This window comes from Schistocerca gregaria, chromosome 7 (assembly GCF_023897955.1).
Source record: "Schistocerca gregaria isolate iqSchGreg1 chromosome 7, iqSchGreg1.2, whole genome shotgun sequence".
NCBI classification, from domain to species: Eukaryota; Metazoa; Arthropoda; class Insecta; order Orthoptera; family Acrididae; genus Schistocerca; species Schistocerca gregaria.
Window position 1 is genome coordinate 218,349,540 of NC_064926.1, and position 12,997 is coordinate 218,362,536.

The 12,997-nt window shown below is 44.9% G+C and overlaps 1 protein-coding gene across 2 annotated transcripts in view; it reads right to left on the minus strand.

The window, feature by feature from the left end:
• Positions 1 to 12,997, minus strand: part of LOC126281503 (synaptotagmin-10-like) — an 865,953-nt gene that overhangs the window by 147,636 nt on the left and 705,320 nt on the right. For both annotated transcript variants that reach the window (XM_049980517.1, XM_049980518.1), the window contains exon 7: positions 2,777 to 2,897. In XM_049980517.1, coding sequence (XP_049836474.1) covers positions 2,777 to 2,897 — 121 coding nt within the window. The remainder of the gene's footprint in view (positions 1 to 2,776; positions 2,898 to 12,997) is intronic.

Below are 12,997 nucleotides of genomic sequence, written 5' to 3' on the forward strand. Positions count from 1 at the left end.
GAAAGGCAATAACGTACATGAATGGTTTCGAGATCTGGAATTGCGATTCAAGGACTGTGTCTACTCTCTGGAAAGGTGTAGAAAAGGTGAATACGGCTGCTCTTGCACTTCCTGGTTCCATATTACGTGCGTCTGCGCGCCAAACGCGAGTCACTCGTTCCTTAGAGAATCATACTATGGGATAAATTGGTCACTCGCGAATCTTTGACCAGTGTTGGCGAGTCAGGGCAAGCAGAGAGCAGAGCTTCACTCAAGTTCATGCTTCTACGCCAAATGGATGTAATATAGACACTTGTCTCATTTGTTTCGAGGTGACTGCATTCAACAGGCTGCCTCGAAGGATTTGGTGAGATCGAAACTTGCTTCTTACTTTTGCGCTATTCTTACATTGTGTCGCATTACCATTCGTATTCTGAGTGAATTTAGAATTATTGTTTGGTCACTTCGAGTACGTGGAATCTAGTATAGTGTTTTAGTTCATGCATCCGTGGTTATAAATGACTTATAATCTCTCTCTCTTTCTCACACTTGTAAAATCACTTTATTCAATTTTGTAATACTAATTTGAAGGTGTTTAGTGTGACGATGTGAAGCTTCAATTTGAACACAGAACATTTACTGTACGGTGTTTGACCATGAGGTATAATTCATTTTGTAGCATCCATTTGATCATTATAAGGCTTTTTGAGTACTTCATGAATTCATTGCTTCACATACTTGCCTTAGTCTACAATCCCCACCACATGTGCCTCACCTAAACATACGTATATTCAGAGTGGAAATCATGGACACGTGCCCCATTCACCTAAAACGTGTTATTCTTGCGTGCCAAGCTGTTGTCTATCTTAGAATTTTCAGAGAATTACAGGTAAGACAACTTGATGCAGTTCTTCGGGAGACGTAGTCGCAGCAACGTGTCATCGCACTTCACTCTCTCCACTCGTAGATTATTAGCTTCTCATGCATTAGAGATTACAAATGGCAATGAAGTTTTGCCTTCACAAGCAAAGTGTATAAAGCAAGGCTTAATAACGGTGATTGTTTGCTATGCAGTAGTCAGTCTTCCAACCCAAAATTTTTCACAATCACTTAACAATAGCCCTTTGTTGCGTTTGCAAGAATTGCGTCTTATCAGTAGTACACTCCTGGAAATGGAAAAAAGAACACATTGACACCGGTGTGTCAGACCCACCATACTTGCTCCGGACACTGCGAGAGGTCTGTACAAGCAATGATCACACGCACGGCACAGCGGACACACCAGGAACCGCGGTGTTGGCCGTCGAATGGCGCTAGCTGCGCAGCATTTGTGCACCGCCGCCGTCAGTGTCAGCCAGTTTGCCGTGGCATACGGAGCTCCATCGCAGTCTTTAACACTGGTAGCATGCCGCGACAGCGTGGACGTGAACCGTATGTGCAGTTGACGGACTTTGAGCGAGGGCGTATAGTGGGCATGCGGGAGGCCGGGTGGACGTACCGCCGAATTGCTCAACACGTGGGGCGTGATGTCTCCACAGTACATCGATGGACCGTAGGATCCTACACAGTGCCGTAGAGGACCGCACCGCCACTTCCCACCAAATTAGGGACACTGTTGCTCCTGGGGTATCGGCGAGGAGCATTGGCAACCGTCTCCATGAAGCTGGGCTACGGTCCCGCACACCGTTAGGCCGTCTTCCGCTCACGCCCCAACATCGTGCAGCCCGCCTCCAGTGGTGTCGCGACAGGCGTGAATGGAGGGACGAATGGAGACGTGTTGTCTTCAGCGATGAGAGTAGCTTTTGCGTTGGTGCCAATCATGGTCGTATGCGTGTTTGGCGCCGTGCAGGTGAGCGCCACAATCAGGACTGCATACGACCGAGGCACACAGGGCCAACACCCGGCATCATGGTGTGGGGAGCGATCTCCTACACTGGCCGTACACCTCTGGTGATCGTCGAGGGGATACTGAATAGTGCACGGTACATGCAAACCGTCATCGAACCCATCGTTCTACCATTCCTAGACCGGCAAGGGAACCTGCTGTTCCAACAGGACAATGCACGTCCGCATGTATCCCGTGCCACCCAACGTGCTGTAGAAGGTGTAAGTCAACTACCCTGGCCAGCAAGATCTCCGGATCTGTCCCCCATTGAGCATGTTTGGGAGTGGATGAAGCGTCGTCTCACGCGGTCTGCACGTCCAGCACGAACGCTGGTCCAACTGAGGCGCCAGGTGGAAATGGCATGGCATGCCGTTCCACAGGACTACATCCAGCATCTCTACGATCGTCTCCATGGGAGAATAGCAGCCTGCATTGCTGCGAAATGTGGATATACACTGTACTAGTGCCGACATTGTGCATGCTCTGTTGCCTGTGTCTATGTGACTGTGGTTCTGTCAGTGTGATCATGTGATGTATCTGACCCCAGGAATGTGTTAATAAAGTTTCCCCTTCCTGGGACAATGAATTCACGGTGTTCTTATTTTAATTTCCAGGAGTGTATTATTATTCAACAAAGGTTGCGTTAATGGAGGCCATACTTAATAATTTTGGACAAATTTCAGAGCACATCTTCAGGAAGTGTTGTGAACATTCAGGTTTAATTTTTCAAGGAGTTCAAGTGCTCTGTCCCGCAAGAGGATTACATCCATAAAACAGCATACTTTTCGTCTTACTGAGACACTATTTTTACTGATTTACAGATAACATTCGACTTTGCCTTCACAGTACCGAACAGGCAAAGAGATTCACCCGAAAGCGCCAGCGATCGGCTGGCGCGCGGAGCGGGCTCACCTGAGGAGCCGGTGATGTCCATGGCCTTCAGGTTGCGTCCCTTGATGATGGTGACAGTGAGACGACCCGCCGTCGGCAGGTAGCACAGCGACAGCATCAGCTCGCCCAGGTCCACCTTATCCTGCAAGCAGACGACTTTTTCTGAGCTCTACTTCCAAACCTGATACCTCGGTGCATGGTACACGAAGTACACCGCTAGCCACTAACAATGAAATAGCACGATGGTTGCATACAACATACATGAAACTGACGTGGAACGTACCACATGCTCGGTACGTCAACTATCAGCAGTTCAGCGCAACCGCACAAAAAAGTTTGACTAAAGCGCCATCTACATTGCGTGCCATATTTAAAAGAACACAAAATCCTCAAGATTGGCGAAGTTTTACAGAAGCCTGAAATTTAGTGCGATCTTCGGTGCGAGATTGCTTTCAATAGATTAAAACTGTGTGCCCGACCGAGACTCGAACTCGGGAGTCTGGGTCGGGCACACAGTTTTAATCTGCCAGGAAGTTTCATATCAGCGCACACTCCGCTGCAGAGTGAAAATCTCATTCTGGAAACATCCCCCAGGCTGTGGCTAAGCCATATCTCCGCAATATCCTTTCTTTCAGGAGTGCTAGTTCTGCAAGGTTCGCAGGAGAGCTTCTGTAAAGTTTGGAAGGTAGGAGACGGATACTGGCAGAAGTAAAGCCGTGAGTAGCGGGCGTGAGTTGTGCTTCGGTAGCTCAGATGGTAGAGCACTTGCCCGCGAAAGGCAAAGGTCCCGAGTTCGAGTCTCGGTCGGGCACACAGTTTTAATCTGGCAGGAAGTTTCATACCAGCGCACACTCCGCTGCAGAGTGAAAATCTCATTCTGCTTTTAATAGTTTCCGCAACGCAACTCTGTCTCGAAATCAGGGCAGTAAACTCAAAGAGATTCTGATCATATGTAAATTATACTAACAGCAAGACGCAGTGGTAATGTTGCTGATGAACAGCCACGAACGCAGGGTTACTAAATACGGTTTTCCGAAATTCCTCCAACAAGGAAGACGAAGTAAATATTCCAGAATTCGAATCAAGAACAACTGCCAAACTGAGTAACTTGGACGTATGTATCCTCGGTGTGCCGAAGCAGCTTAATTCACTAAATAAAGTCGAGCCCCGCAGGTCACATGGTATACCAGTTACGTTCCATTCAGAGTAGGCTGTTTAGGTTTTTATGTTGGTAACGCCACGTAGTGCTCTGTACGAAAACCACTGACTGTGCTGTGTGCGGTCTGTGGCTGGTTTGCATTGTTGGAATGTGCGATTGTAGTCTTGTGCAGTTGGCTGTTAACAGCGCGTAACGTTGCGCAGTTGGAGGTCAGCCGCCAGCAGTGGTGGATGTGGGGTGAGAGATGGCAGAATTTTAAGGGCGGACTATCTGGACGTGTGTCCGCCAGGAAGAGTAAATTTGTAATACTGGATATCATGAACTGATATATATATATATATATATATATATATATATATATATATATATATATATATATATATATTTTATGACTTTTGAACACCATTAAGGTAAATGCATTGTTTGTTCTCTATCAAAATCTTTCATTTGCTAACTATGCCTATCAGTACCTAGTGCCTTCAGTAGTTAGAATCTTTTATTTAGCTGCCAGTATTGGCGCTCGCTGTATTGCAGTAGTTCGAGTAACGAAGATTTTTGTGAGGTAAGTGATTCATGAGAGGTATAGGTTATTGTTAGTCCGGGCCATTCTTTTGGAGGGATTTTTTAAAGTCAGATTGCGTTGCGCTAAAAATATTGTCTGTCAGTTTCAGCACAGTCATTTATAATTTTTCTAAGGGGACGTTTCAGCTGATGCAATAGCTGCTCACTTAGCAATCGTATACAACCGATCGCTCGTCAAAAGATCCGTACCTAAGGACTGGAAAGCTGCGCAGGTCATGCCAGTATTCAGGAAAGTAAACAGGAGCAATCTGCTGAATTACAGGCCCAGACCACTGACATCGAATTGCAATAGGGTTTTGGAACACATACTGTGTTCGAAGATTATTAATTACATCGAAGAAAACGATTTATTGACAAAAAGCCAACACGGATTCAGAAAGTATCGTTCTTGCGAAACGCAGCTACCTCTTTATTCTCACGAGGTAATGGGTGCTGTCGGCAGGGCACCTCAAATTGATTCCATATTTCTGTATTTCCGGAATGCTTTTGCCACGGTCGCTCACAAGCGACTTCTAATAATAGTGCGTGCCTGCGGACTACCGTCTGAGTTGAGTGACTCGATTTGTAATTTCCAGTCTGAAAGGTCACTGTTCGTAGTAATTGTCGGAAAACATCCAGTAAAACGGAAGTAATATCAGCCATTCTCAAAGGAAGTGTTATAAGCCCTCTGCTGTTCTTGATCTATATAAACGATTTAGAAGTAAATTCAGAGATTGGATTGTTTGCAGGTGATTCTGTCATTTATCGCCTTGTAAAATCACCATATGATCAAAGCCATGTGAAAAATGATTTATACAAATATCTGCATGATGCGAAAACTGCTAACGGGCTCTACGTAATGAACAGTGTTAAGTTATGCATATGATTACTAAAAGGAAGCTGCTAAATTTCGGCTACACAATAAATAAAACAAAGTAAAAGCAGCGATGTCAACTAATTACTTAAGGGTTACAATTGATAACACCTTTAATAGGAACGATCATGTAGATACTGTTGTGGGGAAAGCGAACCAAAGGCGGTGGTTTATTGGCAGGGCGCTTAGAAAATGCAAAGGTCCACTAAAGAGATTTCCTGCACTACGCTTGTAAGTCTCTTCTGGAGTATAGCTGCGCGCTGTGGGCTCCGCATCAGATAGGATTGACGGAGAACATCGAAAAAGTTCAAAGAGAGGCAGCTAGTTCTGTATTATCGCGAAACAGGGAGTTAATACAAAGGCGTTTTTCGTTGCGGCAGGATCTCCTCATGATATCTCAATCACCAGCTTTATCCTCCAAGTGCGAAAATATTTCGTTGGCGACCACCTACTTAGGGAGAAATAATCATCATAATGAAATAAGAGAAACCAGAACTCAGACGAACAGATCTGAGTGTTCATTTTTCCGCGTACTGTTTGAGAGTAGAACGGCAGAGAAATAACTTGTAAGTTGTTCGATGAACCCTATGCCAGGCGCTTCATTAAGAATTTCAGTGTTGTTTCTCGCTTTGGTCGGGATCTCATGACTGTCACGGGAATATGGTGTCGATGGGTATAGTTGGACCACGCTCATCGCTAGGTACGATCTCAATGGCACTGCGTGACTAGCGCATGAGAAGACAGACGTATTGTTGGTTTGACCGTGCAGAAACGGACGACGTCCTCAGCATTACAGCCTGTCTGCAAGGCGACGATTGTGGACCTTCCCTTGATGCGGTAGAGAGAGAGGAGCATCTGATAACGGCACGGGACACTGCAGTCACACCACGTTGTTTTTTGCAGACGAGTTGCGCTTCGGCGCGTTGTATTACGATGGGTGTTGCTGTGTGTGAAGGCTCTGCCCAGAATGAACGTTTCCAGATTCCATTCACTGTCATCGTACAGGCTCAGTACCTGCTGTGTTGATACTGCGTGATGGTTTGCACAGAACACAATCACCCCTTCTTCGCTAATCTACAACTACAATAATGCTGTACAAGCCAGTGTACAGTGCATGGTGAAGTTACATTGTACCAAATCTTTATACGATTTCACATGCTCAAGATGTTAATCACTAATCTTCTAATCATAGGCCTATGTCCTAGGAATTATCTTACATTTATCCATATCTAATGAGAACTGCGATCCACTAAACCAAGTAGAACTGTTGCTGTGCCATGAATAAGTGCAGGTGTAATTTGGACAATTCTTGTACATTTCATGCAGCTATGGCTGGAAGGTAGTAGTTAAGAGACCGATTGTTAGATCGGATGGCGGGCACGGATAATGTTAATATTTAGTGAATTATTCTGGGAAACAGGTTCCTGACACCACTAGTAGGTGAGGAGGCACCATCCGTTCGGCACTGTATTAGAGTGTGAAGTAATCAGGGCAGCACAGGGCACTGACGTGCTGTGAAGAACCCATACGTTGCAGTTACAACAGCGTCTAGTGACCTGTGTACAGGAGCCGAAGTGAGATGAGGAAAGCTGATGTTGTCCCCTCCAGAGGAGCAACGTCAGAGGCTCAGGGAAAAGACGTAGAAACAAGGGAGCCCGGAGACTCAAAAGGGGCAGTTTTGTCGCTCTTCTGGCCACGTCTAGGTCTGGAGAAAATGATGACTGTTTAAGATGCAAGGCAACCACGACGACCATCTGGTGATGGATATCGGTGGCCAACCCGCCCGCTGAAACTATCACCAAAGTCTCCTGCACGGACTGTGGCGGGGTGGGCCACACATTGGAGCTGTACTGGCATGAGGAGCGAGAGGCCTGCTGGCCTTCGCTCTCTGGTAAAAATCATCTGGCAGACTGCAAGCTGCCGTCCGCAGGGATGGGGCAGGGGCTCGAACTTGTGGCCTCTCAGGTGCAGAGCAGTCTACGGTCACTGACCAAGCTGCCCTGGGCGGATGATGGGGCTGCTAAGGCTCACTACAGCGACGGCAGTTGGTTGTTTCCCTTCAGCTCTCTACATGGGGTCCACGAGTTGCGCTTGAGGGAGCAGCCAACCGTGTCCCGGGCTACTGCCACAGCCAACATGCACAGCGGCCACTTAGCCACGGCTTGAATGGGAGCGCTAAGTCTAGGAGGCTGGGCAACCGGCTGCCGACGCAGCAGATTCCGCCATTGGCATTGGCTCTGGCTCACGCACGCAGTTTGCTCGGCGCCTTCACCGTGCCGGTGTTTCTCTGCACGCTTTGGTGTGAGTCACCTCTCTCTCCCAAACCTTACCTCTCGGTCGTTCAGACATATTACAACACCTGAGTTCGGGGGCGTTGTAACACTGTTCTCCCACTCTTTCTGCAGTTTAGTACGATCGGTTTAACGATGGTACTTTGCTGTACACATCACCATCACCAGTCCAATGTCTTATAATGATTTTGGGCGTACGAAAAATCTATGAACGCTACAAATAATTCAATACCTTCTCTTGCTTACAGTACGGGTAATGTAGCTAATGATGATAAACAGAAGGCAGAAATTCTAAACCTAGCTTTCAAAAACTCATTTACGATAGAGGGCTGCAGCACCATTCCCCCTTTCAATTGTCGAACAAACGAAAGGATGGCTGACATAGTGTTTAGTGTACCTGGGATTGTAAAACAGTTAAGATCCTTAGACGCGAGGAAGGCATCTGGCCCAGACAGTATACCAGTAAGATTTTATATTGACTATGCTATTAATATAGCACCATTCTTATTCGTCATCTATCAGAGATCATTGGAATGGCGGGAAGTTCCATGGGATTGGAAGAAGGCCCAGGTCATAGCAATCCATAAAAAGGGTAGAAAATCGGATTCACATAAATACCGGCCAATTTCACTGACATCGATTTCTTGTAGGATCATGGAACATGTTTGTGTTCAGACATAATGACCTTTCTAGACTCTGAGAAGCTCATCTACAGAAACCAGCACGGTTTTAGGAAACAGCGATCATGCGAGACACAGCTAGCCGTCTTTGTGCATGATGTACAACAGGCTCTAGATACCGGCCCCCAGGTTGATGCCATATCCCTCGACTTTCGAAAGGCGTTCGACTCAGTCCCGCACTGTCGCTTGCTCCAAAAAGTGCGTGATTACGGTCTATCCGATGATATATGCGGTTGGATAGAAAGTTTTCTAACTCACAGGAAACAGTGTGTCGTCCTGAACCGGGCGACTTCAAGAGAAACAAGCGTAGTTCAGGTGTGCCCCAGAGCATCGTAATAGGTCCACTGCTTTTTACGATTTTCATAAACGACCTGGTTGATGGTATTGACAGGGGCCTTAGACTGTTTGCCGATGATGCTGTAGTCTACAGGAAAGTAATATCACACGAAAGAAGTGAACAAATCAATGAGGATTTGCAGAAAATAAATGTGTGCTGTAATGACTGGCAGTTATCTCTCAATATTAGTAAGTGTAACCTATTGCGTATAACAAGGCGAAAGTTCCGATTAATGTATGAGTACAAAATAAATGCCCAGTCTTTGGAAGTGGCAACGTCCGTCAAGTATCTGGGTGTGACTATTCGAAATGATCTCAAATGGAATGATCAGATTACACAAGTAACGGGTAAGGAGAACTCTAGATTGCGGTTTATTGGCAGAATCCTGAAGCGATGCAGTCCTTCAACAAAGGAAATAGCTTGCAATAAGTTAGCTCGTCCAGTCTTGGAGTACTGTCCGTCTGTATGGGACACTTACCAGTTGGTCTGCTTCAAGAGATCGAGAAGGTTCAATGAAGAGCGGCAAGATTCGTGAAATCCGATCATCACCGAGGATGTAGAGCATATATTATTACAGCCAACTTTCAAATCGCGCAATGATCACGATTCAAAGATAAGGGAAATAAGAGCTCGTACTGAGGCGTTCAGACAGTCGTTTTTTCGTTTTTCCCTCACGCGATCCGCGAGTGGAACAGAGGAAGGGGGGGGGGGGGGGAATAAGACTTTGGCGCGAATTGTGCCCTCCGCCACACACTGCCTGGTGGCTAGTGGAGTATGGCTAGTGGAGTATATATGTAGGTGAAGATATCTGATAAATCGTTTACGTACATGTTATTCAAAAAGATAGGCACAGTTTAATTAATTTGCATTTCACTACGCGTAAATGGGACTTGAACAACATACATTCTGAAGGAAAGAGAAAGATCCAAAGTTTTGTTAACCACTAGCTGCGTGAACGGCCACTAGGATGGTGATAGTTATGTAGGACACTTGCGCTATTACGCAGTTGCGAGTAAGATGGCTGCGATGCAGCAAAATATTCTCTCGTTCTTGAGTTTTCAAGAAGTGAGTTGGCACTTACAGTACAGCGGGTACCTGGTATCCGATCCGACACTAAACCGCCACTACGGGAAGCATAAGATATCGGTTTAAGCAATTTCAACACACTGAACGTCTCTGCAAAGCAAACAGCCCGAGCCGACCGTGTGTACCAGAGGATGTCGTTAGGCGAATGCAAGACAGTTCCTCTTCCAACACGATGGAGCTCCATCCCATTGTCACCGTTGTGTACCAGGAATTATTTAATCGACCTATTCATCGCCAATGGGTAGATCAGGTGGGGAATCAAGACGTTGCTGTACACTTCTGGCCACCGAGATCTCCTGATTTCATGCCCTGTTACTTTTTCTCTTGGAGCCATGTTAAAGAGGCTGTTTACATCCCATATCTACCCACAACTCTGGGCGACCTATGGAATCATGTTACTGTTGCGGTAAACACCGTAACACAACACATGCTTCTTCGCGTGTGGGCCAAGTTTGGCTACCGCCTAGATGTTTGCCGTGCAACAAAGGGGAGACATATTGACATTCATAAAGGTGCTTTTACAAAAACAAGCTTGAAATTTCCTCCTTTCATTGGTATGTAGACTGTTCGAGTACAATTTATATTTCATGAAATACAAATTAATTAAATTGTCCTATCATTTGAATGATCTTATATATCTAAAACATGATACATCCTATTACGCTTCCTTGGCGCACACTCCGTGTTATTCTCGTTTCTGTAGAATATTTGCTGTCCAGTGTAACCTACTGAATTCAGTTAGTCAAATATAACTCCAGCCAATCACTTAATATGAACGCGCCTTCATTTTCAGTCTTTGATGTGTTACATCGTCGAATCTATGGAACTCTATGAGGACGCAATCTATCTGTTCATCTACTCCACATATTGTTAATAACGTATCGTGTATGATTATAGCAAGCTGTATTTCACACGAGTATTTTTTTCTCTGAATCTGTGCCGATTCTCCGGAAGAAGTTTTTTTTCTCGAGGGACGTCGTAATGTCTGAGCTTTGAATACGTCCAAAGGTCCTATAGCAGACGGAAATTACAGATATTGCTCTATAATTCTGCGTATCTGATTTATTACCGTTTTCGTAAGGTTAGTTTCCAGTCCTACGAAATTATTCGCTGCGCAAGCGACTGTCGGTAAATATGTGGTAGGAAAAGAGATTATTCCGAGCTGTATTCAGTGCAAAATCCAACTGGAATTCCGTCGGGGCCTGTCGCCTTGTTCGCTTCAAGTGGTTTCAACTGTTTTTTCAATACCGGGGTGCTAATATCGATATCGCTCGTTTGTCTGTGCGGTGGTACTGTAGTGTCCTCTTGAGGGAATTTATTTTTAAATATTAAATTTAATGTACATGTTTTCTGTCTATTGTTTTAGTTTTGGCACCAGGCAGATCAACAAGAGATCGAATCGACGGTGTACTTTCGAAGTGATAGCGGCCCACCATGTAAAAAGGCTAAAAACGGTTTCTTTTTGTGGTTTCCTGTATAAGTACGGTAACGTTAATCTCTAGATCTCAGTAACGGATGAAGACGTCGAAAAATTTTCGAATTTCCTCGAGAATACCCTCTTAAAATCATATGGTAAAAATTTAGACGATCTGCCTTGAATAAAAAAGTGCTCACCGTTGCATTGGTGCTCTTCGAAACTAAAAATCATGATTTTTCGGGGTTTTCTCACGAGTAGCCCATAAACAAATGGTGCTTTTATAAGCCGCATACGGTCCGCCCCAGGCCACACCTAAGGCAAAAGAACCGACCAATTTTCTCAGTTTGACTGGGCTGGAGAGGGTGTGTAATGTTTAAATTTTGACTCTGTGCTGTAGGATAGTGAAAGTATGTGCGTTCATTCGATACGTACACAAATAGCCTCTAGGCCAATGGCTCCTCAGAATAATTGACCCGTAACCTCTTTGATCAATAGAGCGAGAGATATGACCTGAAGAGTCGCATGGACCGATATACCGACGTAATTAACCAATCTTCGCACACTGTCATATCCAAATTCTACTTCTTCGCATTGCGACGGTACCAACGGTCACTGCTGCTGGGAAGTAGCTCTTCCTAACAGCATCCCATACGAGCAAAACAGTTGCGTCTTTACTTGCGGTTACTCGCACTTTAGGTACTAGGGCTGCATACGGCTTTATTCAAAAAGAATAGCTCGATGTAGTCATAGGGTCGAGGCGCGCACGTCTGCTTCCATGCCCCGCAGCTAATTGGCTGCAAACAATAACCTGTCGCTGTGATTCTGAAGTCAAATATTCTATGCATTGGATAGAACTGCGAGTTAATAAAATACACAGAACTATACACAAAAGGTAAAAGAATAATTTAATAAAAATGGTTCTATTCTAACTCTGTAAGTGATGAAGACGACAGAGAAAGAACATCTGAAATAAAGGGGAAGTGATCCTTCGATATTCAATTAAAATACAGACAGAAAATACCCTTATCAAATGCAGCAATGTCAAGCTGAGAGCGATATGAGAATGGTGGCAAAATCCCCAAACCAAATAGTTATTAAAGACTCACGAAAACTAAGTCCGTTTTGTGATCACAATACACGAAAGATTCACCAGTTCAAAATAGTTCATAGTTCAGCACGATGATTCACAAAGTAACACATGTGATATAAAGAATAGTAACTCGTACTATGTCTGTCCACAATACCGCGTTTCAAGCGGAAAAAGTTAGAATTCTGCTCTGGAGCACATTCAGACCTCTCGAATTACAAACTACCTTCAGAAGTATGACAGCGGCCATTCACCGCCCAGAATAAATCACCTACACGACTGAATCGCGCGCGTTGCTCTAGATAAGTCTGCCTTCTTCCAGCACTGGACATAAAGTGTCCCTTGAGTGCTTCACTCGAGGAGTCCCAGTCTCCACTTCACTTCAGCAGTGTTTCCCCTCCTCCATTGGCTGATGGCTATCCCCACCAAACATACACTGTCTTTAAGCTCTACAGGCATGATCTGGTTCAAGGTGACCACTTCCCAGACTAAAGTAGTACATTACAACAACATTTAAATAAAGAACTGTCATAAACATACTGTTACAGTCTGTTCATTTACAATAAATATAACTAATAGCTGGTTCATAAATAAATAAACCAAAATTCTTGCGCAAGTGCACTCTCGTTAAATGAGTACAAATTATTGCTTAAACAATTATTTATACCTGCTTGACAGAAGCACCTTTGGCAATCTTTGCAATAGAGGTGTCAGCTAACACAAGCGATTGACCACCTTTAAATTAGCACT